This window comes from Phalacrocorax carbo, chromosome 2 (genome assembly GCF_963921805.1).
Source record: "Phalacrocorax carbo chromosome 2, bPhaCar2.1, whole genome shotgun sequence".
NCBI lineage: Eukaryota > Metazoa > Chordata > Aves > Suliformes > Phalacrocoracidae > Phalacrocorax > Phalacrocorax carbo.
In genome coordinates, this window is record NC_087514.1 from 38,469,215 (window position 1) to 38,496,892 (window position 27,678).

The 27,678-nt window shown below is 43.1% G+C and overlaps 2 protein-coding genes and 1 long non-coding RNA gene across 3 annotated transcripts; 2 read left to right on the plus strand and 1 right to left on the minus strand.

Annotated features, from left to right (window-relative positions):
• Window positions 1-659: 659 nt before the first annotated feature.
• On the plus strand, window positions 660-8,061 carry TCF24 (transcription factor 24). Its single transcript, XM_064445437.1, has 5 exons — window positions 660-819; window positions 1,890-1,975; window positions 2,984-3,079; window positions 3,989-4,398; window positions 6,978-8,061. Exons 4-5 carry the CDS (start codon window positions 4,015-4,017, stop codon window positions 7,089-7,091), a joined length of 498 nt encoding a protein of 165 aa, XP_064301507.1. The 5' UTR covers window positions 660-819; window positions 1,890-1,975; window positions 2,984-3,079; window positions 3,989-4,014; the 3' UTR covers window positions 7,092-8,061.
• Window positions 8,062-11,588: 3,527 nt separating this feature from the next.
• LOC135311900 (uncharacterized) lies at window positions 11,589-27,616 on the plus strand. Its single transcript, XR_010371444.1, has 8 exons — window positions 11,589-11,719; window positions 13,088-13,200; window positions 14,036-14,141; window positions 14,661-14,811; window positions 16,426-19,235; window positions 26,205-26,453; window positions 26,529-26,673; window positions 27,531-27,616. It is a non-coding gene; the product is annotated as an uncharacterized LOC135311900 (long non-coding RNA).
• Window positions 16,711-26,207, minus strand: MCMDC2 (minichromosome maintenance domain containing 2). Its single transcript, XM_009513316.2, has 13 exons — window positions 25,318-26,207; window positions 25,094-25,224; window positions 24,938-24,997; window positions 24,409-24,604; window positions 23,333-23,455; window positions 23,058-23,165; window positions 21,753-21,881; window positions 21,007-21,238; window positions 19,080-19,285; window positions 18,589-18,755; window positions 18,071-18,244; window positions 17,383-17,525; window positions 16,711-16,828 (listed from the first exon to the last, which is right to left on the minus strand). Exons 1-13 carry the CDS (start codon window positions 25,415-25,417, stop codon window positions 16,711-16,713), a joined length of 1,887 nt encoding a protein of 628 aa, XP_009511611.2. The 5' UTR covers window positions 25,418-26,207.
• Window positions 27,617-27,678: the final 62 nt, after the last annotated feature.

A 27,678-nucleotide genomic window follows, 5' to 3' on the forward strand; every position in this document is an offset into this window, starting at 1 on the left:
TGTGTGGTTGCTGCTGGCCCCTCACCAGGCTCGTCCCTCCTGCTCCTAAATCATCCCTTCCCAGGATTTTCAATTATCGCTGGAGATTAAGTCCATAATTTTCTTGGCTGCAAAACCGGTAAGGAACGGCTCAGACTTTGTTTTTCCTACTGCTCCCGAGGCTTGATTTATTGTGTCCCCGTTATCGCGCAATCAGGCTTCGCTCACAATGTTTTTTCTGGGCTAATTCTATACCCCCAGGATTTATTTTGACCGTCCCTTCTCATTAACGTTACTGATTTTTAATTGCTCTCCGTTCGCTTTTAAATCGCCCCTCTGCCCACCCGCTCGCGTTTCCACCCCGCGTGGGTCGGTTCACCCGCGGCTGCGGGAAGGAGCCTCACCCGGGGGACCCCCGGGACCCCCCCGGCCGCAGAGGGGGATGGAGCGGAGGGGAGGGCCTCGCTTTTCCCAAACCAGCGCCGAGCTCCCGGCCCAGCCATTCCGTTGCTCCCCCCCAGCAAAACCGTTACTTCATCCGAAGAAAAACAGCGGCCGAGGCGGGCGGGCGGGGAGGGGTGTGGAGGTGTCCCCGCAGCGGGGCCGTGAGGGGGGACACGGGGCCGTGAGGCGATGGCGGCCCCCGACAGCTCTGTGATTAATGACCCACCGCCCGCGAAGGGGCGGGCGCTGCCCCCGGGCCGGCGGCGGGGGGAGCCCAGCGCCCAGGTGCGGCCCAGCCCCGCCGCGCCCACCGGCCGCGGCGGCTTATAAGGGACCGGACCGACGGGACGGGACGGGACGGGACGCGCTGGGAGGGACCCGATCCGGGCGGGAACGGTAAGTTCATCCTCGGGCCGGGGTCCGCGGGGTCCCCCCCGGGGGAGCGGATCCAGGGGAGCGGGAGGGGCGGCAGCCGCGGCGGGGCCCGTATGGGACGGGGCGGACAGGCGGAGGGCGGCCGCGCTGCCTCCGCACCCCGAGCGGCGAGTTCCCGCTCCCCTGCTCCAGAGAAGGTGCTTTTCGTTAACTGTTACCGGAGTTACGCAAAGCGAAACGTCTCTTTAAAAATGGTGCCAAATAGTATAGCGTACCTATATAACCCCTCCCCACCCCCCAGGGAACAACTGAAAAGGCGGTGAACTAGTTTATCTAAGGTTTCCACCTATTTCTGTTCGGTTTGCATACTCTGGTGTTCTCGATCTTTTCCTTGACCCTGTGGGCAGGTTGCCTTCGTCGCCGTTCCATTCACATGGAACTCGGGGCTAAAGTAATGTTGTGCTGTTTTCTTCGGTGAACTTGATTTTGAACGGATTATGTCTTTGTAACGTCATGTAAAAACACGAACGTATCTGCCTGTGTTAGAAATAATGCAGTAGAAATGCTTTACAAATGATATAAATGCTTTGATTTCCTTGCACACCCCTGTTCCCAGGTCTCTCTGCACGCCAGGCAGCAAGCGGGTGTCTGCAAAAATCATGGCAATTTTCTTAAGAAACCAACCTCTTTCTTGTAAGATTTTTAAAGGAGGTTTCATGGTAACTGGCTGCTGCCCAGAGGCATTTTATTTACTTTAGTTTTCAGCAAGGGCTTTTTGGGCGCTGAGGTTTGGGTGACTCCAGGGTTTACAGAGAGCATGGCGCCCAGAGCGTGCACCCCGATCGTGCCGGTGCGAGGGGTGATGCTGCCCAGCCCCAGTGTGCAGCAAACATGGTCTTGGCTCAGGAACCACCGCGTTTTGGCTGCACATGCACATACCTACAGCAGGTCCTGTGTTTCTCCATAGCGGATTTTCGCAGGCCGTTTGCTGTATGTATTTAATGGGAAATCTGAAAGTGAAGAAATTAATTCAGAGGGAAATCTCTCATGTCCACAGCTGAAACTTTGCCTTCCTTTTTTTTTTTTGGTAGGCCCAGGATTTCATCTGATGTAGATGTGAAGCTCCTAAAACAGAAACTTGTACTTCAAGGGGCGCCCAAGGAAATGAGGTTTTTAGGTACGTGCATTTCTATATACTGCATTTCATGCAAAGTCATTCTAGTGTCATTAGTTCTACACCAACACAGCAAAATCAAAACTGCCTGTAAACCAGCCTCAGTCCTCTGCTTCAGCAGGTGAGTAGGTATTTATACTAACCCAATCTGACCGTATCCTTGTCTAACTTGGACTTTTCAAGTAATCAGGGAAGGTGTCTTCGTTTCAGTGGGATTTCAGTGGGATGGCAAATGAGAAATCCTGCTGCTAACCTGAAAACGATACTCTTATGCCGTATTTTGTGATTGTATTTACGCTGCAGTGGCAAGAGAGATTATTTTTTTGCCACTAAAATTAATCTAGATCTGACTGTGACTTAACACAGTGAGAATATACCAAGAAAAAAGCATATGGAACCTTTTCTTTGGTTTACGTTGAAGGAAATAGCCAGGTTAAGGACCATTTTTCAGCCCTCACTCAAGACAAGCTCATATAGACTTAATGTGAGTTTTAAGTAGGTCATAATTATCACAATAAAAAATAATAATGAGATTTTTCCCTTTGGTTTATGGTTATAACGCACACAGTACTTCACAAATAATTTCAGTCTAAACTGTACTACTGGTAAGAAAACATTACCTGATAAAACTCTGTGAGTCAGATTAACACCAAGTTAATCACCATAAAACACTAAGTTAATCACCATAAAACACCAAAAACAAAAGCCTTCAAAATACAATGAAATTAGAGCATTGCAAAAATCATTATTTAGAAACCTTTCCTCTTCTCTGCTATAAATTTTTCACTTGGTTCATTGTCTTGGGTTTTTTGCCATTATCAGCCACAGTTAATGGGGTGATCAGTGGGACTTTAGCATGTGGTTGGAATACTATGAAAAATCAAGGCCTAATTTTTGTAAGTTTAGATCTTCAGTCACTTACATGCACCAATTTTGTTAAATTTTTTAAAATTATATAGTATTTGAATGAAATCAGAAGTTTTAATAGCTGTCCTTACCCTTGCTGTCTAGCTGGGCTGTCACAGAAACAGCTGCTCCCAACACGTGAAAGCCGGGATCTGTCTGAGACGTCTCGAAGGGCTGCTTGACTAAGGACAACAGGATCAGGTATTATTTTTTCTAGCTAAGAAGTGCGGCGCTTTGATTGAATTGCATTTTACTGTGGAACTGAATTAATTAAAGGACTGTGAGTTTTATTACAGGCAGAGCTGGCTGTCTTTTCTGAAACGGGAAAAGGCCTTGCAGTCGTTGTTACCAGCTTTGCTCAAAAGGAGCTTTTCGCTGTTGTTTTCAAAGGGTTCTTTTGCCCCCCGATGGCCAAAATCCAGTTTACAAGATGCTTTTTACGTTTGAAAACGTAGAAGCTACAGGATAAGCATGGAAATTCCTGAGTAGTGTTAGGGGTGGGAGGACACAAGTCTGTTCCTGATCCTTTAAAATTGTGGACCAAGCTTCATCCCTCAAAACCTCAGTACTGTGCTCTGTGGCTCCATTCACCGCTGCGTCTGAAAACAGTATTTTTCTTTCTGTAATAGGTGGAGCACTGATCACTTAAAAGACCGTCAATAAAATGATGGCAAGTAAATAGAAAACATACACACAGTCCTGCATGTCAAATTATACAAGTAATGTGTTTTTAAAAAAATAACGTTTAGCCTAATTTTTAGCTGGTTTTAAATAGAAACTACTGTGGCAGTGCTGCTCAGCACTGCCTCTTGGGTTTTTTCAGATGAGCCAGGTGATCTTTGGGCTGCATGTGATTCAAAGAAATTGTTCTGTATAATTCCGTCCCTAAAAAATTAAACACCAATCTTTGAAGCGTTTAACTTCTGTTTCTGTACCTGTATGCGATACCAAATTTATAAGCAGCTCGCAGAAAAGCAGCTCGCACAGCGGCATCCTGACTTTTCCTGGCACAGGCAGCATTTGCATTCCTGATAATCTTTGGTTTTTTAGAAAGCATTTGCTTCAGCACAGCGTGGTGGCTGGCTTTAGAGATGCTCTTGTTGGTTGCAGGACCCTCCCTGCCAGGGAAGTCACCAATGGACTGTGGACACTCAGCTGAGAGCAGCGAGGAGATCTCCAGCCCTGGCACAGAGCCCAGTTCCCTGCTGCCTTCTGCTGCCGGCAGCAATTCCTGCCCACCCTCGGCGGCTGGGCAGCGGGCTGGGGCACCTCCTGGCAGACCTGCTGCTGCTAATGCCGCTCGAGAGCGCAGTCGGGTTCAAACCCTGCGCCATGCCTTCCTCGAGCTGCAGAAGACTCTCCCCTCTGTGCCACCTGACACCAAGCTCTCCAAGCTGGATGTACTCCTCCTGGCCACCACCTATATCGCGCACCTCACCCGCAGCCTTCAGGATGAGGAAGAGTTGCCAGGAGAGGGCCTGGGTACCCTCCGCGGGGATGGATACCTCCACCCTGTCAAGGTAGGAGAGCTGAGGAGCAGCTACCACCTTCTCTTGGTGAAGAAGTAAAGAGGTGTTAAAGGTACTTAGATGAAAAAAGGTTTCAAATTTATTTACCTTGTCAGAGTTAATACATGAGAAGACTGCCTGGACTAACACTTCATCTAGGTGCTAGGGGCCTGATGGAAATGTCCCGGAGCTTTGTCCCTCCAGCGTCAGGAACTTTGCACTAAAATATCAAATATAGCATAGGTTTAAACATCACGGAACTTGGTCCCTTGGAAGCGAAGGCAGAAGGCAGCACCAGAGTAGTACCAGCACCTCCTCTGTCCCCGTATGGAAACCTTGGTGATTTCCCCACCAAACCCATCAGGACCGGCTGTAGGGGCTGTGTGTGGCTGAGGTGATGCTCTGTCCTGCAGGGGTGACCCCAGCCAGGGTTGGGCTTTGGTTCTCCTGCCGAGGCAGCCAAGGTACGGAAGGTGGTGCTAATTACTGACCACATGTTAATCCCTGCTATGAAAGCACTTTTCTGATGCATTTATTTTGTCTAGTTGGCATCAGCTGTTGTTGCTCTTCCTTTCGTACAAGAAATTCACAGTGATGCAGAGGGGACGAGAAAGGGGAACTGATCTTGGAGAGGACCCGGGGCTGGAAACTGGTTTCAAATGCATCATTCAGTGACTGGCAGGACTCTGAAATGCCACGGGGTATTTTCTTTGGCTCTGGTCTCAGGGAGGGAGTTAAGAGCACTGGGGTGTGTTTTCTTTTTCTTTCTTTTTTTTTTTTTTTGAAGTCTGGTGAAATGAGAATGATTTAATTAAGATTAATTTGTGAAGTAATCTCTAATTCCTATGAAGTGACTAATTCAGAGTTTCTTGTCCAGTGTTGGTCGCTGTAAAAAGCATGATGTGAACGTAGGCTTCTGAGGCCATTTAAATGATCAGCAGGCTTGTTAAGAAAGCAAAGCCTTTACGTCAGTTAGAAGATGGCTATAATTCAAGAAGGGAAAAAAAATATTGTGACGTATTTCAAAATAAGTTTCAAGTAGCTTCTGTTAGTTCTCTTGGTCAGAGTGAAAGGACACAGGTCTCTTATGGTATTTTATATCAACTGCCAGTTATTACTGGCAGAAAAATACTTTAAAATATTATTACAGCAGTTAAATGATCCAGATGCACATTTCCTGAACTACTGGAATACAGCAATACTGGATTAATCTAGCAATTATTTCTTATAATCTTATTTACATGCCATTTACCTGTATTTAGTTTTGTGAAGACTCCATGAGTCTAACCAATCTTTCTAATATTCCTGATGGCAAATTAATTTTTCAGTTGGCACTAGAACAAAAGCGTCACAGACAAATCATAGTATGTGCTTCAGAAAAAAAACCCAAAGTGCAAGATATGAGAAAACCAGTACAGATAAGGACTGTAACTACACTCGATATATCAAGCACAGTAAATACTAATAGTGAGGAAGGTAAAATATCCAAGTACGGCTGTGTGTCTGCTGAACGAAAAATACAGCTAATGACTTTAAACTCTGATGTCTTATTGGTGATGAATTCATAACATCACTTTTGAAATCAAAATACTGAATGGGATTGTACAGTCTTTCCAACTGAGAATATGCTGCTGTGTTATGTCTTTAACTGGAAGAGCTGACACTTAGCTGCAGTATTAAGCCCCTCTAGTTTTTAGAGCTCCCTTTCATTACCCACAGGAAAGGTGCCAGCCTGTTCCCAAAACGGTCTTTAAAAAACCCTTGTATGCTTCTGAAACACAGCCAGCATGTTGTTCCAAGCATTTTTGCATCAGATGTGTATGACAAGTTCGTCTTTTCAAACACCCACTTCTCTAATCATGAACTCGGCATGTCAAACTGGAGCTGAATGCTTCCTCCCAGGAGCAGGGCAGGCGGCTGCAGCCACCCGTACTGCAGGGCCGCCTGCAGTAACTGATTTGCTTGGGTTAAGAACACCAACGTAACTGGTTATTCCAGTAATGAATTAATGGAAAGATGAATTGTCTAATCTAAAATCACTGAAGCTGACAAAGAACAAGAAGCTGTCAGTCCTGATGTCTGCCGAGGAGCAACTACATTCAATTCCCTCTCATGCAGTCTCTAGCAGTCCCTGTGCTGCAGTTGGTACGGCGGGGGCTGGCCAGCGTGAGCGGGTACACGCGCAGGGCTGCGGGTGCTGGTATGTCCCCATAGCATCCCTGGCGCTGTGCAGAGGAATGCTTTGGCTCATTCTACCAACAGAGCATCCGCTGTACCAATTGTGGTGCAATGACTGATCAGTGTGACTTACTCCTGTGCAGTGGGGCCCGGGGGGTCTGGGGACTGTGCCTCATGATTAATGACCAAAGAAAAATACTCAGGCTGAGGTTCCCTTACCCAGCTTCTAATGACATTTTCAAACAAATGACAAAATGGGAATTTCCTGGCAATGACAATAGTTTCCTATTTTCTCGTATTGTGATTAACGATGTGAATGTGTCATGATCAACGCCTAAAGCTCTGCTGAGGACTGCATTCATGCTGCGCCCTTCCCGTGTATCTCAGCGTCACGCTTGTCTCTTCTTTTGCAGAAGTGGCCAATGCGTTCCAGGTTGTACATTGGAGCTACGGGACAGTTTTTGACTCACTCAGCACAAGGAGACGGTGCAAACCAAGGAGAAACATCAACAGCTTCACAAAACTAATCTCCCTTCTCGCTTCTAAAAAAAATAAAATTTTATTTATTACACCTTTATATATATTTAAGTTAAAAAATAATATCTACAGACAAGCTGTAATTCCTGAAATACTGTTTGTAGAGGAGAAGGAATTGATTCTTAAATGTAATTAATACCTCATTAAGTTAATGTGACATGTGATTGGTTTCTATCATAGAGGACATTGCTGGGATCTGAACTGGGGGAAATGGAGGTGATTGCGGTCAGCACCAACAGAAGCAGCCCCAAAGGCAGAGCTGCGAGCAGAATAGGTAACCTCAGCCCCGCCAGGATGAGCGGTGAATAGGTGCAGTGTGGAAGAGGGAGGAGCAAGGAGCGATGCAGTACTGGCTAAGTACAGAGCAGTACGGGCTTGGGTGAGAGGCGAAGGGCAAGTCTGAAAATAGCCACCAAAATCCCACGTGCACTTTCTTCACTGCATGAACCCAAGGGCAGAAATCCCCCTGACAGCAGTTGTCAGGTCAGGGCTTCATCTGTCAGATAATCTGAAATGTGTGTAGTTATTCCTGAAAACATGGCTGCATGTTCACCGCAGGTAAAAATGTGCTGAAATCTATCCCGTGTGCACACAGCGCTGCCTACAGCAGGCACAGACCGCTCTGTGTGTCAGGTATTGCTCGTGGTGACCCCTATGACAGTGTTGCATGTTACAGGGTTCAAAATGTGTTTTAAGTGTTATCCCAGTACAACTACGTGTCTGCTCATGATGCCAAGGTTGGTTTATCTCATCTGTTAGTGGGTTCATGCATTCAAGCAAATGAGCCTGAACAGTTGGCTTGTTCATAGCACCTTTTTCACTTAAATGTCTTCTATATTTAGGCAAGAAAAACTGAAACTAAATGCACAAATGCCATCTAATGTACCTGTTCTGTAAAACACTGTACTTCTCACAGTTTGTTATTGCTGAGGTAAACATTAAATATTATTCAGTGGACATTATATATTTATTGAGTTGCAAAACCTTTATCAGTTTCTTGTTGTACAGGACCGATAGTTTCTAACAGTTCTGCTTTTATAGCAACTTCCTTCTGAAGACTTCTTCACAGTTTACATTTTAAAATGACATTGAAAGGACAACACAAATACTAGCAAGAACCACCTTTACTAAAAAAAAATTCTGTTGCTTTCATTCTGGAGTCAAATGGCTGATGGCTTGCAGAGGTGCTGAGCATGTCATGGCAAGCTGAGTGTTTGGTATCACAGAAAATCAGGCCTCTGGTAGAAGAAAGTATGTAAGAACGAGCAGGGCAGTTAGAAAGAGTCGGACAAACCACCTAGGATATGTAGGAGTTATAAAGCGTGGCAAAATCTGGAACTCCCCTCTACCCCTGCAGCATTCTGAGCTTTTAACAAGATTATTCTTTTAAATAGTAAAAGTACTTAGAATATTTTAAATATGCTTGGTACATATATTTAAACTATTTTAGGCATATTTCTTATCTACAATTGTAAGTGGTTTATTATGAGAATTACATAGCCAGAGCACCATTCAACCACACAAACTACTGTATTTTGTGGAAGAAAAAAATATATAAAAGAGCAGTTTTGCAACTATCTACTCTTACGTAAATAAGAGCCTGACTTTTTAAAGAACTATACTGACTTTCCACAGTAGTAAAAAGTGAGTTAGTACAACCTCCTCTTATTGGGACACTGATTTACGTTCAGAGATGCAAATGAGGAGATGCAAAGGAGCTGCAAAGGTGACGATAGTTAAGTAAAATGAAGGAGTGTCAGAACAGCGAGGTCTTCCGGGAGTACTTTGCTGTATGAGATGAAGGCGTAAGACACCACTTACGCTTCAGGCTGATAAAATGCCAAGTAGCAATGTAGAAGCATGGAGAATTCAGTCTAGTTTTGTATGTAACTGAGATTTGAATAAACAGCATTGGGTCAGGGAAAAAAGGACAAGCAAAATCTCAGCCAAAGTCACTGTCAAACCTTGAGATGCCACGGTGTAGCAGTGATCTGATAATCAAAACAAAACACATAGAACCATGAATGCAAAATAGCATGGGGAAAGCACAAAATGTGGTGACGTTTTGCATCAATTGCATGCTCTTACCTAGCAGAGGGGTGCTGGTTACTTCACAGGCTCTTAAATAATACACCCGGAAGGGGCAGAATTCAAGAAACAAAAAAAAAGGAGGGAAAAAAAAGGCACCCCCTTGCAGTTTTTAAAGGCTTTTTCCATTAAATGTAATTGAAGGATGAAAAGCGTGAAAAAATGGGTAGGAGTAAGTGTTAGGAACATGGAAAGGTAGGAATGGATGCACCTCTACTCAGACTTTTACTACTATCCAGGCGGAGTTTTCATGGTGGTCAGAAGACGACCAGTGAAATGGGGCAGCAAACACTGGAGCTGCCTTGTACCCAACAACCTTTGTGTTAGTTGTGGCCACATACACGACAATGCAAAGACCTTAGCAGCATTTTATAGATGTATTAAAGGACAGTAAGAATATGCAGAATTACAACAGCAGTTTTTTTACTTGAGGAGAGCGCCCCATATTTATGAGTTGGGATTTTTTTTTTTTTTTGGACAGGTTATTCTGCATCAGCTGCAAATTTTTATGCCTTTTCTTCCAGAGCCAAGACACCAGGTCAGGCAGCCCCTTCCTTTGGCCAGTGCAAGAGCTCTTGTCTTTTGAACCAGGTTCAAAACAGATCCTCTGAACCTCTTTGCTTCAAACCTGATGCTTGGATCAAATGTTAGGTTTCTTAGGAACAGCTCGTATCCTCATATACTGAAATGTAACGGTTTGGCATTTGGCACTGGAAATACACAAGCATTTAGGAATACAATTCTACAGTGTTCATGTTGCTGTCAAAAGGAACTGTTTTTTCATGGAGTAACTTAAAGATCTTTGCAAACCTCAGTTACTGTCATTGCAGCTTTTCCTTCAGAGGGATGGGAGGGTGAACTTCACATGGCTGTAGGCAAATAACCTGCCTGTGTGAAAGCTGCCGCATACACATCTTTTTTTTTTCCTTATACACACAGCTGTAACTACGCTACCCTGCCCTCCAGTCATGTGTTGCTTTCTCTTAGCACATACCTGCCCTGCCAACCGCTCCTTTTTCACTCAGACCCTTAGGACAAAGGAGTCATTGTACTTGTGTAAACTGAAGAATGACAACACCAAAAAGATTAATTTTCTGTGGCTCCGACTTCTAAAGGACTGACTATTCAGTGCGAATAGAAGCATTTTAAGGTTGGAAACGCTGGGTTTTATTAAGCGTATTGTTGTAGGTAAGACAGACCAGAAGGAAAGCGATGGTGCTTCCCTCTCAGGCAGCCTCCTGCTTTCCTGACCCACCTAGAACAAACTCCTCCAGTTCCTCAGTCACACCACAAACCATCCCCCGCCACAGCACCCCACCTGGCTGCCCGCTCCTCAGCGCCCCAGCTGGCCACGGGCCCATGCCCTGGTTCTCCTCACCCCACGCAGCCACTCTGAGCTCCCCCACTTCTGCTCAAATTCCAGCACCGTGATGGTGGCAGTCACAGGATTGCTTTGTGCCTGCTGGTCTGAAGGAACCAGGCTGCCCCTCAGGGCTCCCAGGGCTGTGGACACGCCATGGTGGCAGCTGGAGGGTGGGAAGGGGGAAGCCAGTACTCTTTAATGTCTTCATAAATGACATGGATGCAGGCATGGAAGGAATATTAATTAAGTTTGCTGACAACACAAAACTGGGAGGAGCTGTTGACACTCTTGAGGGCGGAGGGGCCCTGCAGAGGGATCTGGACAGACTGGAGAGCTGGGCCATCACTAGCCACATGAAGTTTAACAACGGCAAGTGCTGGATTTTACACCTGGGGCACGGCAACCCTGGATGCGCATACAGACCGGGGAACGAGGGGCTGCAGAGCAGCTCTGCAGGGAGGGACCTCCGGGCTCTGGTCGACGGCAAGTTGAACATGAGCCAACAGTGTGCCCTGGCAGCCAAGAGGCCAACCGTGCCCTGGGGTGCATCAAGCCCTGCATTGCAGCTGGTTGAGGGAGGTGATTGCCCTGCTCTGCTCTGCACTGGTGTGTCCTCACCTCGAGTGCTGGGTGCAGTTTTGGGCGCCACAGTACATTAAGGATGTAAAGCTACTAGAGAGTGTCCGGAGGAGGGCCCCGAAGTTGGTGGAGGGTTTAGAGAGGAAACTGTACTAGGCGCAGCTAAAGTCACTTGGTTTGTTCAGCCTGGAGGAGACTAAGGGGAGACCTCATCATGGTCTGCAGCTTCCTCACAAGGGGAGGAGGGGCAGGCGCTGATCTTTCTGGTGACCAACGACAGGACCCGAGGGAATGACAGGAAGATGTGCCACCTTCCCACTCAGAACATTCTGCCTCTATGAAGCGGGAAGCCGCAGCACCGGGTTCACGCGCCTGCACCGCTACCGCCGGCCCACGCGTGCACGCGCGCGCGCAGCCCTCTCCCCCACCCTCCGGGCACGCTCGCCAGGCACCGCCCCGCCGCAAAGCACCGCGGTGCCGCGCGCCTTCCCCGCCCCTGGCGCGCGGCCTATTTAATGGGACCGCGCGGAGGAATCTCTCCTTCCACGCGCTCGGCGGCCTTGAGAGACATCGCAGCCCAGCCGCGGGGTACTGAGGGTCCGGGGGGGCCCGGGGACGTGGACTGTGTGGTGCGGGGGCCCCTCTCGGCGGGCGCTCACTGGCGGGCGAGGGGCGCCCGGCGGGGCCGGCCGGCCGTCTGCACCGTGCGGTACGGCGGGTGCTCGGCCCACCGGCAGCTGCGCGGCTTGTGGGCTGCTCCGGGCGGGCCTCGGCCTCCGGCGGCGGTTCGGGCCGCCGGGCCCCGCTGCAGAGGGGCGGCCGGGCCTCCGTGAAGGAGCGCCTCGGCTCAACGCCCCGACCACAAGCTCTGCGCAACAGCAGAGCGATTTCTAATTTTTTTTTTTTTACTTTTCTGAGGAATTAGAACTATCCCCCACTGGTTAATGTACGAAATCCGGTTCTGATAATTCAAAACAACGCATATAACGGCAAGAATTGAAAGGATGGATTGCTGGCACTGTTTTCTGAACAGCGTAAGCCATCTATTAAATGGCGAGTGGTTGTGCTGTTGCAGCCGTGCCTCGGTTTTGGTTGTCGTGCGAGGTGGGAGCGTGCTCACAGCTGGTATAGTCTGGGTGCTGCAGTGGCTGAGCTCAAGCTGACACTTAGCACTCAGCAGCCGTGCAGGCTTTCCAGAGGCCGGTGTATGGCCTGTGAGACTAAGACAGACCTAATTATATGTGCCATTTCACCGGCAAGCCGTGGTGGTTGCTTTGAGTTAACTCTTGGTTCATCAAGTCCTAGAAGGAATGACAGATCAGGCATCCAGAGAGACTTGGTTTTGCTGATAAAGCACTTTCATAGGCAAACCCATGTCCTAATTCTAAACCTAAATTGCATTTTTTCCCTTCGGGGAGTTGGGTAAGTGTTGTGTGGTGACCCTGATGATGCCTTTTCTGGATCGTAGGGACAGACCCAAAATGGTGGGATCTGGCAGGGTTAGGACCCCAGGGCCTCAGCGGTCTCTGAGGTAATGCTCTCCTGCCAGGACCGCAGCGCAAGCACTGACTTTAATTCAAACGATGGGAAAACAGGTCGGCAAGTTCCCTGAAGTGTGGCATATGATCTGGGGTTAAAGGCTGTGCCCTGTTGGGTATTCCTCTCGCCAGTGATGGCTGCTTGTTAGGAGCAGCATCACAGCCCTACAATCAGTCATTCTTCATACAGGGACTTGTTTTACATAAAATGGCTGTGCCTCTGCTTAACTTTGATCTCGGCTGATGCTGCCTGTAGTTTTTTCCCCAGGTCATGACAAAGCCAGCAGTTATGTTGCCCAGTTAGGGTGGTATTTCTTTGACTGGCTTACTTTCCTTAAGGAAATGCTGATGCTCTCTGGTACTGGTTCAGCAGTGGCGTTCTCTGAATCGGACATCTATCTCTTTTTCATTGTTTCAGGCAGCAAGTGAAGAGATGAGTTTGTTACTGGCTTTGGGAATCGTCAATCTGGGCTCTGCCATGCTGTTACCTTGCAAGCAGAAAGATGTCACGTGAATCCTGGAGCTACAGAAGTAATTATTTCTTAACATACTTAAAAAAGTTGAGGAAAACCTAAAATCTGGATTTCTGAAGGTCTTTTATGGCTTGTAAATTCTCATACAGATGCAACAAGGAGGAACATGATTGCTTGTACGTAGGGTTAAGGGGTTGAAATCCTAATAAAAGGTATCACAGCAGCTATAAAACCTCTATGAGTTGCTCCCCAGAGCAAAGCAGATGCAATCCAAGAATCCTGAAGTAATCGGAGGGGAGAGGTTTGTAATAGTATCAGAGCATCTAGCTTTTAATGGGAGAGAAACAAGACTTCTGCTTTGAAGAATTAACAGATGCTAGTTGGGAGTGAGAGACTGAAGTGAAGAACAGTGTGTTCAAGTCACCATCCTTGCTTGGCATTTAACTGTACCAGTCTGTTGGAATATGTTCCAACAGGAAAGGTGACTATGACAGTGAATTCTACCTCCAGAAAGATAGCTGGCATCTGGGCTTGAACGTAACAAGAGGAGGGGCCTGTGGTTTTGTACCCAAAGGGAGCTTTTTTTCTCTTTCCTGGCCATACGCCATCCATTCTGCACTTAACAGTTACAGTTCTCCTTAGACATGTAGAAGCGCAGCTCTTGAGACAAACTGAACAAATCCCCTTGTATTTGGTATCTGGGAAAAATGACACCAGCCTTTTTGCAGGCAGGAAACTGCCCGCTGGCACAGTGATGATGGTGATGACTCTTTGCCGTTTACCCAACTGAATTTTGTGATGAGCAGTCTTGCATCTGATGTGCCAGAAAATTAGTAGGATTATTCCAGTGTGATTTGCTACCATAATTTCTGATTTTATTTATTCTTTTAAAGGTGCTATGACATCAGATGGCCGCCTCTGCTGTCCTTGAGCCCTGTGTGGGCACATGCAACCCATAGTAGACTCCCACACTTCTAGAAGTGGATGGTGTTTAGGAAGGTATGTTGCTTTTTTACTGTGATACTACAGTACTTGGGCTCCAGCAAGCTATGTGCTCGCTGTTGGAGGCCTGTCCTGGCCATGTTTGCCACTGCCTGGAGCTGACAGCAGCTGAGGGTGTGGCCCGTTAGTCAAGGACACTTTCGGGCTATGGACTGACTGTGCTGTCCTTTACTTGCGGTAGTGCTACTAGTCTTCTGGGTTTTGCTTAAAAGATCATGGGAGAAGCTGGGGAGAGGTAAGGATAAAAATTGTGCTCTTTCTGCAGCATCCTTTTTTTTTCCTAAGGATATGTATTCCTTAATACAGCTTATCAAAAATAGTGATTTATAAAGTAATTCTATTTAAGTCTGTTCTAGAAAAGTAATTTTGCTGGCATAATGATGAAATGTTTGCCGTTTACCCATCTGACTGGTTTTTGATGTGTATCTTTGCATCTGAAATGCCAGTATGGTTAATAACTTTGTGCAAGATTGATTAAGTGTACAGAAAACTAACTTATTTTGAAATTATTTTTAGCTTGAAAACAGCCTGAAATGTGGAATGCTAATACACTTGGAAATGCTTTCATGGCCCTTCCTGCTCCTCAGAAATACTGCTTGATTCAAGAGTGAGGCAGTGGAATATCTGTTCGCTGAAAATGTGTGAATAAACCTCGAATGAAGTACAGGTGAGAGTGTCAGAAGGGGAATTGGCCTTGTGGACACTCTTAGAACTTAGTATGAATATTTAAGTGTACCATACACATTGAAAAAAATTGAATCAATCAAGGGTTAAAACACGTAGAAAAACTTGGGTTAGCTTGTATAAATGGGATTGTTTAGTGTTAGTGGTGGCAGCTTTTCTGCTTATCTCCAAGGCAATATGTGTGGATGAATAAAATCTTAGATTTCTGTTTTCAGTGGCTGTAAGTTTTTTGTTGGCAATGTGAGCAGTAGCACCATGATCCTGTTGGATGATATCCCGGGTAGGAGTCAACCGAGCCTTTCCTATGCAGCTTGTCCAGATTTGACAGAAAGTCAGTACAATCGTTCTGCTGCTTTTCTTTTTTTAAACATGCACATCTCGGATGTAAAACTTGCTCAGTGTTATGTCTGCTGCTATATCCTCACGAGGAACTAAAAATACAGGATAGTCCACAGCTGGAGAAGCACTGCAGCCCAGACATGTCATCTTCTCCCACACCACTCTACACTTGTTTTTGCAGTGAGGTAGAGCTGAACTCACTGTCCCCTGCAGTCTGTGTAAAGTAATGGGGAAATGCTGGGTGTTTTTCTGATTGCAGGAGCACACCACCATCCTGGTCTAATATTATGTTGCTGTGATGTAAAACTAAGACGTAGAATGTCAAGCAGAGGGTGATACTTTTATGTCTTTTAGAATGTGAGTAATAATAATTCAAGAAAGTTGGCTTACACTAGAAAAAAGGTTTTAATGTACTAGAAACTGTTTAACCATCATTGGGTGATATATTTGGAAAGAAGCAACAAGAAAAACTGCAGAGTTCATATAGTTTGAATATTGAATATTCATATTGAAATGAAACATTAGATTCTAAACTGGTTTAAACTGTTAGTTTTAGTCTTATTAAAAACCCTGCTTTACTCCTGTCTCTGAGCTGTGGATGAACAGTGGTAGCCAGGAGAAGCTGAGGTTGTGGCTTTATTCTGAAGCCATGGCTGCCAAGGATGAGGACATTGCTCCTGCCTTCAACACTGCCACAGAACTTGTAATCACATCTTGTCAGCTATGCTTTATTCCTTAGCAAAAAAGCACTGAACCGTCTTGAAAAATGTTGAACTTCTGAGTATTTCTAACTGCAGTCTCTCAAAAAGCTGAAGTAGAAGCTTCAGGCTTTACTTGTGGAGTTTTCACTCTTCATTAGTGCTAGTGTGAATTCCTGGGCCATATGGGCCATATGCACCAATAAAAGTCCACAGTTGATGGTGACACTGCCTTAGGTAACTATCCCTCTGTTGCAGGGAGTTTTCATCACTGAGGTCAAACGGAAATACAGGATTTGGAGCTATGCATAATGCAGACTTGCCTAAACAAAGAAGAAATTAAGATTTATGCTAAAAGATTTTATAAACTCTTGCCAGGACTTTGAAGGATAAAAAAAAGCTTACAGATTACTTAGTAATGCAGTCTTGTACTTAAGCGTTACATCACAATTCATGTCTCACAGCCAAATCTGCATAAGCAAATGTGACTCTCATGCTAGATTTAAAAAAAAAAAAAACCAAAACCACAAACCCTCAAGCCTTGTCTTCTCTTTCCCCAGGGAGGGAAATCTGTCATTAATTGAACCTGGACCAGTGTTTGAGCAGCAATGCCTCACATCAGACAGCACAGGAGAGGGAGGCTTGGTGCTGGCCTGCGGCCTGATTACATACAGTGCTGAGACTCTGCAGGAAAGTTGACTAAATGACTTTCCTTATATTGGTCTTCAACAGTGTAAATTCTGGACTTTGATTGGAAATTAACTATTATTGCCATCAATTAATATAAACTTTTTTCAAACTGCCAGAATATGAAAACAATGTACCCAAGACAAGACTGAGTTACATTAATTACCGTGTTTTAGGGTAAGAGATGATTCAAGTAACAAGATGGCAATCAACGCATCTTCCTCAAGTACTTTCTTTCTTAAACTTAGTTTAGTATGAGCCTTGGATAGTGAAATCCTAGGGGATGAATACAAGCATGTCAGAAATAAAAAGTACTGTAGACAAATGCTGTACGCCTTGCCCTGTTTCAAGCACTTCTGTAAATCAAAAGTTAACACTGTAGTGGTTTTTTTTTTTTCCATACTTCAGCTGTGTAAACTTCCCACAACTACTGTGCAGTTACACTTGTCCCTGACAAAGTATGTATCACTATGCGTGACTTTTTTTGTGCTATGAAAGCAGTGGAACTTGGCACATTGTCTACTATTATTACTTTTTTTGCTTGCATAATATAAAGCTGTGAGAATTTAAATCCTATTTTTGTTTTTCTAGATAGCTTGAACAGTGATCATTGTTTCTGAATCACTGGGTTTTTGCCTGGCAAAGTTCTTTAAGCTTTTTTTTCAACATCAATATATAAAATGTTATTCATAAATAGATTCTTTACGCTTGAACTCTTCAAAACTGAAGGGTCTTGTCTAGATTTTTGTTTAACAAGCTCTTGAGCAGCTTAGCACAATTTCTATTTGAAACATAGATGTGTTTCCTTCACTACAAAAAGTAGGACATACAGAATTTTTAGTGCAGATGCTGATACTGTTGATCCATGAACAGAATCTCTTCTCACTCTGCGACTTGCAAGGTAGTAGCCCTGAATGAGGTTTTCTGCTTCTGAACTCAGTTCAACATGAAGATTCTTAGCAAACGAAATAAACTAGAGAGAGTATGCATTTAAATATTTAACTGGAAAAGAAAGAATTTACTTTTTTCCCACCTTTCAACATAGAAGTGATGTAGTAATATAGCTTGGACAATATATTCTACCAATAGTTTTTATAAAGATGGCTGTTACCATTCAGCTGTGCATAGGATATATGGCAGATACTGAACAGAATAATCTGTTAATTATACTAGAAATATTGGTGGTTTATTTAGAATGGAATATTAAATCCATAAACTATGGAGCCTGTAAACTATTCTGTCAAAACTAGGTATGAGATCTGTTGTTAACCTAGTACGTTTTTCAGAAACAAGATCAAACTGAATGTATCATGCTGACCCTTTTAAAGAACTGAAGCTAATTTTATCAGTGATTCTGTTAGTGCTAGCAGGAACGTGGGGCAGGGGGGAAGGATAGAAAGTGAATATTGACAGGTTTAAAAATAAGCCATCAGAATGTGCAGAGTCATCAGAATTCCAGAGACAGTGTGATATTCCCAAGTATGATGTGTTTCTAAGTCATTGGGTAGTATCTGTTACCTCCTCATAATCCTGCATTTTGAACTGCTGCGAGACTCTGTACAGCATGGCGTCAGGATTAATGGCTTTTTTCAAGACGTGAGGTATGAGAGAAGATAGTCGACATGAAGGAAACTCGTCGTATATCAAAAGCCCAAAAACATCTAGAAGGTTAGGTGGAATCAAACTCACATCCTAAAGAGAAGACCCAGTGAAGGAAAACAATTACTTTATTTTGGCCTTTTGACTTGTAGAAACATCACAGGTTTTTCTCAGTCTAGATGTTCAATGCCCATATATACGGAGTCCTGCAAGATTGTCTAATGAATTACCTATAATGTATACAGTAAAATTTTGTTTCAATAGTAGATGCCTACTTTTGGGAAAGCTAGCTCATTTTAGAAGATACTTGATGTAAAGTCACTTAAGTCGTGACTTCTTGGGAAATACGAACACATTTGATTGTTTTCATTATTTCACAACTTGAAATAACAGTAACCACAAACAACTTCTCGAGTACAGTTCCTGTCATGCTTTACCATCTGTCCAATTAAGAAGTTATCCTTTTGTATATGTTTCTTTGAGGAAGAATCTATATCTACAAAAGACCAAAAATTGGTCTGAACTGAAATGGTAACTTGCTGGTCAGCCTCTTCTCCATACTTCTTCCCAGGAATGAATACTGTTGTCATTCTGCTCTCCAGCACTGGGACAGGACAGGACAGGACAAAACACATCAGTTATGGAATTTATCTAGTTTAACTATAAATTCTAGTCCCACACGCTATCTGAAACCAGTCATGATTATGTATTCCACTGAATTGTCATGATCAATGGATCGCTGTAGCGTAGCAAATACAAGCTTAGAGAACCTTGGCTTTTTTGCCCTTGTTTGTTACACAGACTGGTCAAAAACAGCCTATAGATGTTCCCCATCATTTGAGGGCCACAAGCTGGGGAACAAACCTAGCAATGAATTTGCATGTCTGTTTTGTTCTGTTCCCTCATTTATTAGTAGGTGTGAGATTACCGGACTGTAGAAGTTCAAGTTTATCCTTTTTATATGAAGATAAGTCTGCTATGTAACAGATACCACCCTTAGCCAGCACAGCACTGCACGCGTGAATACTGGCACTTCCAGTTCCGTGTTTATCTTTGGAGACGGAAGGAAAAATTTCACTAGAAGGTGGGTGTCGTATGCCACGAGGGAGAAGACATACACTGTAATTCAGAAGCCTAGAGAATTAAATAATTCTGTCAGTCATAAATTGTTAAATTACTGTTCAGATTTTCAAAACTTAATATTCTATATATTCAAACTCACTTAGAAACAACTACAAAAAAACCCCTAACATAAAACCAGTGTCAAATGTTTAAAGTAACTTTAAGTGCAAAAATAGAAGTCCAAGCTTTCTCGCCAACAGGACTGTGTTTCTTAGAGATTAAATGTACAAGGCAAATCATGGCTTGCAATGGAAGTAATTCCTAGGAAGTCAAAGATGTCTCACAACTTAATCCCATATTGTTGACTCCTATTCCTACTCTAGAGAAACTTTTCCAGTGATTTAAAAGGGTAGAGTATTAGCGACCCTGCCCATCTGGGAAAAATGAAGAGGCTGGGAATGTGCAAGCTCTGCCTGCCTGGGTTACTGCCCCCCCCCCCCCCCATTCTTTGAGAGAAATCAGGTATAGAATTTCTTTTCCATCCCCTGTACTATATTCCTTGGTGTAAAGATGTTGCCAGTTGTCTGTCTGGTTCCACAATCAAAGGCTCCTAATGATTTTAAGATGTCAGAGCACGATTTAGCCTATTAATAACTAAGAAAAACTTACTCATTAAAATCGGCAAGTATTCATAAATAGGCTATCATACCAATATAAATATGTAGGAGATGTCTGTTTTGACAGGCTACTGACAACAAAATACCATGTGCACATGCAAGACCATACCAATGACTACTGACCAAGCTTGACAGTGCAACTGTTCTAATATTAACCAGCTGTTTTGATTCTCAAAACACTCTTGAGTTCCTGTAATTTCTCTTACGAAATCTCACTCTTAACCTGGGGAAAGAAAGCCTGCAGCCCATAGTTTTTTTTCAAATTTGAACTCATTTCTACAGCTAAACTTTGAAATGGTTAAGAAAGTAATTTTTTTTCCACACCAAAAAACACTAATGAATTTGTTGAAGAACACTCGAAAGAAAAATTCATGCCCCTTTCAAAGATCTTCTGCAAAAATAAAAATGAAGCCCTGTTTTGAGGTGGGGAATGAGAAAGTGATTTTGTTTCAATTAACATAAATTTAAAGGTAAGCATATTGTACTTTTCTGCAATGTACGTGAAATGGTGTTAACAGTTTATAGTTGTGTGAAGGGGTAAATACATAAAATGCATAAATGCAGAAAAACATTTTGTAAAAGGCAAAAACAGCCAGATTTATGACCTACATGTAAAGATGTACACAACTTTTGCTACTGTATCAGTATAGTTTTTACGAAAAAGAACAATAAAAATGCAAGTATCTATTTGAACACTGCTCATTAACTGAAAATGCTGATGGCTGGGAAGTGGTGATGAAAAGGCTTCAAGTGACACAAGATTTGAAGAGGAGAGTCCTTTGCTTTTATCATTACCAGCTTCTGGGACGGTTTTCAGTTTTGGTTTTAGAAGCATGTTTTATTTGAGCTCTGCTAAACAGTGCTGGTGTTAAAATCTTGAGATGATCACAAGAGTGTTAAGGGGTTTTATTATTAGTGTAGTTCTGATCTGCATTTATCACTTGAAATAAATAAATGTCCCAGGGATAAAAATTGGGTATTTTTACTAAGTCAGAGCCCTGTATATTCTTTTAAATTGTAGTCTCTACAGCTGTTCGTGTAAGACTGATCCTATTATCTTTAAAAATACTGATGTTTTTAATTCTAATTTAGATGAAAAATCAAGAATCTCTTTACCTATCAATTACTAGCGTGTCGCTTGTCACAATCAACAGATCCAGATAATCTGCATTTTCTTTTTCACACGTCTGTACTAGACTCAGCAATATCGCAAGTTTGAGAGTATTGTAAGTGCCTGGTGGAACGACTTGAGAAGCAAAGATATTGGCAAGGATGGCAGTAAACCTCCAGCATGAACTTGAACTCAGTGAGAGCAGATACTTAAAATTGTCACTGATAAACAAAGGACCTAATGAAAACAGAGTACAGGTTAACAAGCACTTTGTAAGAGAGCCATGCAGATATACTAGAACAAATCACCATTCTAGTCTTGATGCAAAACTTAGAACGAATCTGTTTATGTATTAAGCAAAAATTCAAAATGTAAATGACACCATTAGTTTTACTAGTAAAAGCGTAGCAGACGTGATATGCTAAAGCTGATGGAATAAGGAAGAAATAACAAACTGAAATAGCTTCATTTAATGTATGAGTTCAAAGTACCTTCCGATGAGTAGGAGAACTTGGAAAGAGAAGTTGAAGAACTGCAGTAAATAATTAGGTAGCTTCCCAATGCATGGAAACTGGGCAAAAGAAGATATTTTCAAATAACAGAAAGCTCACATTTCAGACTGTAAGAGCAAAGTCCCAGAGCGGTTTTGTAATCCAGTCTTCTAGATAAGAGAAAACTGTACCAATTCTTAAGATTTTGTTCTAGATGGTTTCCCAACTTTTTTAGTCAATTTTTAACAGAACTTTCTTACCCTTTGGTTTACAGGGCTGTACGCTATTGACTTCTATACATGCTGTAGCTTGTAAGCCATTTTGTACGCAAGCTGGAATCCCTATAATCTTGTAATGGTTTCCTATTTTCATTTTATTGGCCAGTTCATCTAGAAATTAAAAAAAAAAAAGTGTGTGGGGGAGAAGAACCCACAGACGTGTTAGGGCATAAAACCAGTTTTAAAGACACGGTCAGAAAACTTTTTCACATTTTGAATGCTTTGATTTTATGACTTAATTGCAGACAACAGCAGTTGGATACAAAAGGTAAGGAAGGCACACTGGGTGAGGAAAAGCAGATTCCTGATAAAGAAAATGGATGCTGCACTTAGTTCTGCATTGGAAAGAAAATGGACAGTTGTTTGCAAGTATGCGTTCCTACTCAGACTTGTGGTGACACCATTTTCAGTTACTGTCCTATAAAATGTCAGAGAAAAATAAAAAGGTGATCCAAACTAAACAGATTTCAAAAAGAGACAGAAATATCTTTGGGAACCTTTGTATTTTTGTGCATTAAAAAAAAAACTAGATTTTTTGGGGAGTTAGGTCCAACCAAATATGAATCCCAGCTGTGAGACCCACTCTAACCTCACTGATCACTGAAGCCAGTGTAAATGTAACACGTGCATAACTCTCAGTATCTCACCCATAGATTCTGTTTTCTAACAATACATGCATAGCATCAGTTTTTAAGCATTTCTCATGACCTCAGGGCTATTTAGTTTTCAAGAAATTAACCGTATAATTCCATAGACTTTTGGAATGGCTTTTAAATTTTTTTTCTTTTAAGAGAATTAATGGAAGTATGTTGGTGAGTTGGGATTTTAGTTGGATATTCAACATCAGAAGTCATTTAATGTTTGCAGTGGAAGCTGGTGGTAGTAGAAGCCAAAAATCCTGACAGAATGCGGAAAACAGCTAGACTGAGGAAGGATGTTAAAAATGCATTAATTTAGTACAAAACAGTATGACCAAAGGAAGCAGAAAGGAGGAAGAAAAACTAAGCCACAGCTAGAATGCAATACTGCAGAGCTGGCCTGGGCATTTTATTTAAATCAAGATATAAAAGTGAACACAACAGTTTTGCCGTGTGCGGTCTTCAGTCACCTGTGTGTTTAGTCACTTCGCTAATTTTATGTATTCCCCACCTAATTTTATTAAAGAACTGCAAGATAAATTATGACTTTCACCATTTTATCCAGAGATAGGGACCTGTAAGAAAAATGCAAGGGATTATTACACTTCAATTCAAAACATTTCTGATGGAACTCCAAACTTAAGCTTACCTCTCAAGAAAACTGTGACTGTCTGAATCCTAAAATGTAATTTATCATTGGAATATCCTTTCAGAGCATCAAGAACTTTTGCATCAATCATTTCAACTATTTGTTTATCTTTCAAAATAAAGGCAAAGAAAAGATTAGTTCTCTTGAAAACAGTACGGCTTTTTTTTTTTTTTATGACTGGTGTATTTGGGGGCTTTTTCCACTTAACCATTTTGCTTACTTATTGTGTAACAGAGGTAGGAAAGTAACAGATCTCAAAACTACATAGATCCTACCACCAAGTACTCTAAATTTCATATCTTCCTGCAGTGGCGAAGAACACAAACTGCACACAAAATCGTTCCTCACTGTGGCAGATTCCGTAGCTCCAGGCAGATGCACTCTTATGCACCTAAACCCTAAATAAAAACAATAAAAAAATTAAAATTACAAAACATTTAAAATGAGGACATGGCTTTCATTTTATATTTCCCACTAAAATACAAGCCATTCAAATACTGGACGGTGAAATTCCAAATTTATGATGTGTTTCCTCAGATGAGTGCGCATATTCATGTACTATGCTTCCACTAAAATGATGTCATTTATAACAGGCCGGCCACAAGATGGCAGGATTTGCTATTGCACATGCCCAGGCAGCAGAGCTCGGCCTGGCTCTCCAAGCCGCAGGGAGCGAGCGACCGCCGCTTCTGCCTTGCCTCGAAATGACACAGGATTAATAATTCATTATTAGAGCTATGTGCCTTCATAAAGACACCATTATTTATTCAGCAGTCTCCTAACTTTGGCATTTCGTTTCTCTTTTATAATGTTATGATCTCGGTTACAGGAAGAAGCAAACAAAACAGCCTTAAAAGTAGTTAAGGCCTAATCCTGCAACGATACAGGCACTTCAGTAGTATTACTCAAAGTAGTTCCACAGCAGTCATTAAACTTGTTCTATGCTAGAATCTTTTGCCAGTCACTTAAGCATGTCGTTCTGTGGCATTTTTATATAAACAGAAACACAGTTTCCAAGGGTAAAAAAAAAAAATTCTAGTTTAGCTTTTTTGCTTTCAGATAATTTACTAAATTATATTAGCAATGTATCTTTTCTCATATAAACTATCTTTAGCATTAGGAAAATGGATTGCTGGCATAGCTACGCTCCCAAAACATATACTAATGCTGAGCAAGCACTGGCAAAGTCCACTGCTTTCAATTAATAAAAACCATGCTGGACTCATAACAAAAATGTCTGCAAAATAAAGACTGCACAGGAAAATGCTTTTTTCATGCTAGGTTTTTAACCTCGGCTAAATTATCAAAATTATCAAAAAGCTTTTGAAATAGTAATGAATTTTTTTACTACCTTCAGAAAATGGGCAGGTTTCCTCAGTGCAAAGAAATCTTGCTCCTTGCGTATATTTTGTTACAGTTCCCATTGCAATTGCTATTCCTTCAGACATATAAAATCTCTGAGATGTGTAATCAAAAGGAAACGCAGAAAGACTCAGAATATAACTTGGTAAAGGTGGCAAATGTGTTGGTTTCAGCAGTATGCTAATCTAACAAGAGACACAATTACATTAATACTATAAAAATACTTTATTTAAAACTGTTTTACTTACATGGCCAAACACACCATGTCATATATAGCTATCAGAAAAATATTTCAGAAACACGTGAAGCGTAGGAGTAATTAGATTTCAAATTCATTATCTCAAAATTCTTGCCATATGGTTGCATGAGACTTCCAGCTTTTTTCAATCACAGATAGTACTACAAGCAAAGGGAAGATGAACACTAGAAAGTTAGTTAGTACAAAAGTAGTATTTGTTAATACTTCACCTTACTTAAAAGGTTTACGATCTAAATGGAAGAAAACAATGCAGACTCACCTGGGCCTCTGTCTGCAGTTGTTCAATTAATGACAATGTCTTAATAGCTATGAAGCATACCTGTGATTGAAAAATAACTTGATTTTAGAAAGGAAAATCTGGTTAAAATATAGATGATGTAATTTTGTCTACTCTTGTCTATAAACACACACTCACTGACTGAAAAATCTGTGCAGCTTGTATGGGATTATGAAGAATGTAGTTTCCCAGAGTCGCATCTAGTTCAGCAATATCAGAAGGATTTATTGAAATAATGAAACGATAAACAGCGTAACTTTGTTTTGAGTCTGCAGGAGCAAAAAGTATCTTAAATAAAAATAACACAGGTTTGTGTAACATTACGTATCAATTTAACAAACTGTCCATTGAGTGAGTAATACCATTATATTTTTTGCAATCGTGCACAAATTTCTGAAGGCCACCGCTTCTGTCAAGGTAAACAAGGGCAATTTCCCTCATTTTCTGTATTTCACGATGCATCTTCCAGGAAAGATCTTGCACTCTCTATCTTTATTCACGTTGGAATAAAATGTGAAGAAATGATGTTAGAACTGGCCATGCCACAATAAGAACATATATATATTAACAAAGCCATACAAAATTAAAATAGTCTCTTTTTCAAACTATGCAGTTCTTGAAGGATTTTTAAAATTCAGTGGAAACTTCTAATGGGTGAAGCATAGTACATTCCCAAAGTAAATTCTTGAAGAATGCTCTAGTGTTTTATTCTCTCAGTGAATTATTTCACTGCCCAGTCCTGTAACTCATGAAATTAAAGCTTGCCATTTTAAAAATATATTATATATTTTACAGGTAAAATCAGCCTATCAAAAGACAGACTTAAATATCTCCCTTATTGGAGAAGTTTGCCATAGCTGTTATAAGTGTGAAACTGGGCAACACCTTTTCCCTTTTTTAAATCTGACTTTCCTACTCTGCTGTTACCTCCTGTAGCACCCACTGAAGGTGCTGATCTCACAAACACTTATTTCCACTCACGTACACTGAAGATCAATTCTGATTCCCATAGACAAAAACGTTCACAACTACAATTTTGGTTGGGAGGCTGACTGTGCTCTTTAGTGCTGTATTCATTGTGTATTATATACATCTCTGCATCTTTTGAAGTAGAATCTCATACCACAAAGCAGTACTTTGCTGAATTTAGAGGGAGACTTACTAAGGCCAAAATACAGTATTTTGGATATATGTATCTGTTTTACTGTCTTACAGATCTTCTACAAAGCGTCCTTTGTCCTCTCTGTAGATGACCAGTATGAAACGTCACTTAATTCTTCAAAAAGAGATTTAGCTACCTGGTGAAGGACAAGACATAGAATTATTGGGCTCATGCAGAAGCGCAGCTCACAGCACACGAAAGATGCCTTGTAGGAGCTCACTGAACTGGCTCTGGGAGGACAAACAGGTCAACATCTGAGAGAAGAGCAACTGGATGCCAGTGCAACACGTGTGCGGCAGCAGTGTAAACCCTCTGAGAGTTGCACACTGTGGGCTGGTAGGTGTGCTTAGGGCCTCAAGTATTTTACACACAAGTTGAAAAATAACTTACAGTAGGTTTTTTCTTCTCCAGTGTCTTTAGGATTATTCCTACACGATTACTGCTCCATCCCTTAAAACCTTCAGCAGGAAGGGATTAAACACACACAGATCCACCGTTATCTCCCTGGACCCTGGGCTCCCCAGGGTAGGAGAGCACCAAACACGACTAGGAAGGAGTAAGCTTCAAAAAACAAAGTCTGGCAAGTCCCACTACTGGGGTGACCATGTTTCATCAGCGCCCCCCACAGCCTGCCAAGCCCGCTCAGGGGCACTCTAGCATATGGCACCGCCCCATGCCCGACACCAAGCTCCTGCTATCAGCACCCCTTCCTCACAGACCTCACCGGTGCTCTCCCCGAAATATCCTCGGTGCTTCCTACGCCCCCCACTTCAGCACTGCTGCGGCGGCAGCAATGGGCACTGAGGGCGGCCAGGCCACCCACACCACGGCGGTGAGAGGGGCTTATGGCGCCTTCTCCCTACGATGGTGCCGGTGCCCCCGCAGGAGAGTCAGACGGGGCCGTTTCGGAGGCGGTAGCGAGGGGATCGCCCCCCGAAGGACCGGGCTGCCGGTGCCTCTCCGTCAGCCGCCACCCGCCCGGCCAGGGCGGGAAAGGCGGCACCGCTCCCCTCCGGGCTCGGCCTCGCACGGCCAGCGCTACGGGGCCCCTGAAGGGCAGCGCCAGCAGCTCCCTCCTTCACGAAGGCAAAACCCCGGCCCGGCCGCCACCCGCTCGTGAGCCGCCACCTCCTCGGGATGACGGTGCCCCGTTAAGCGCTGTGGGCCGCGCTGCCCGCGCTTCGCTGCAGCCACAGTCGTAAGCAGGTCACAGCGCAGTAAGAGAAATGTATTTGTAAAACCACTTTCTCTCCTTCGTTAGTAAATATCGCATATTTAACTGCTGCCTTTAGCATCCGCGTCTTACCTCCCAGGACAGCACCTCTAAACTCACTGGTGTTATTCCAGTTTCATGTTTTTACAACTGCCATGCATTTCAGTCAGTCCCTCCTTCTTGTCCCTCTCTCCTCCCAGGCCGAAAGACCAGAGAGAACAAGGGCAGCACTGCTCCTTTGCTTCTACAGCACCACCAGAGAAAGCCTAACAGGAACATAAACTCCTCATGGGGCTCAGCTGCACGTCTTGGGAAGGGGAGAAACAATCCCCTTTTGCCAGGGACAGG

Coding starts and splice junctions, on each gene's coding strand:
- MCMDC2 (XM_009513316.2), bottom strand. CDS start 25,417: ATGCATCGTGAAATACAGAAAATGAGGGAAATTGCCCTTGTTTACCTT. Junction 23,456..24,408: donor AACCTGCCCATTTTCTGAAG/GTAGTAAAAAAA, acceptor GTTTTTATTTAG/GGTTTAGGTGCATAAGAGTG. Junction 18,756..19,079: donor ACTTGAACTTCTACAGTCCG/GTAATCTCACAC, acceptor GTCCTGTCCCAG/TGCTGGAGAGCAGAATGACA.
- TCF24 (XM_064445437.1), top strand. CDS start 4,015: ATGGACTGTGGACACTCAGCTGAGAGCAGCGAGGAGATCTCCAGCCCT. Junction 4,399..6,977: donor GATACCTCCACCCTGTCAAG/GTAGGAGAGCTG, acceptor CTTCTTTTGCAG/AAGTGGCCAATGCGTTCCAG.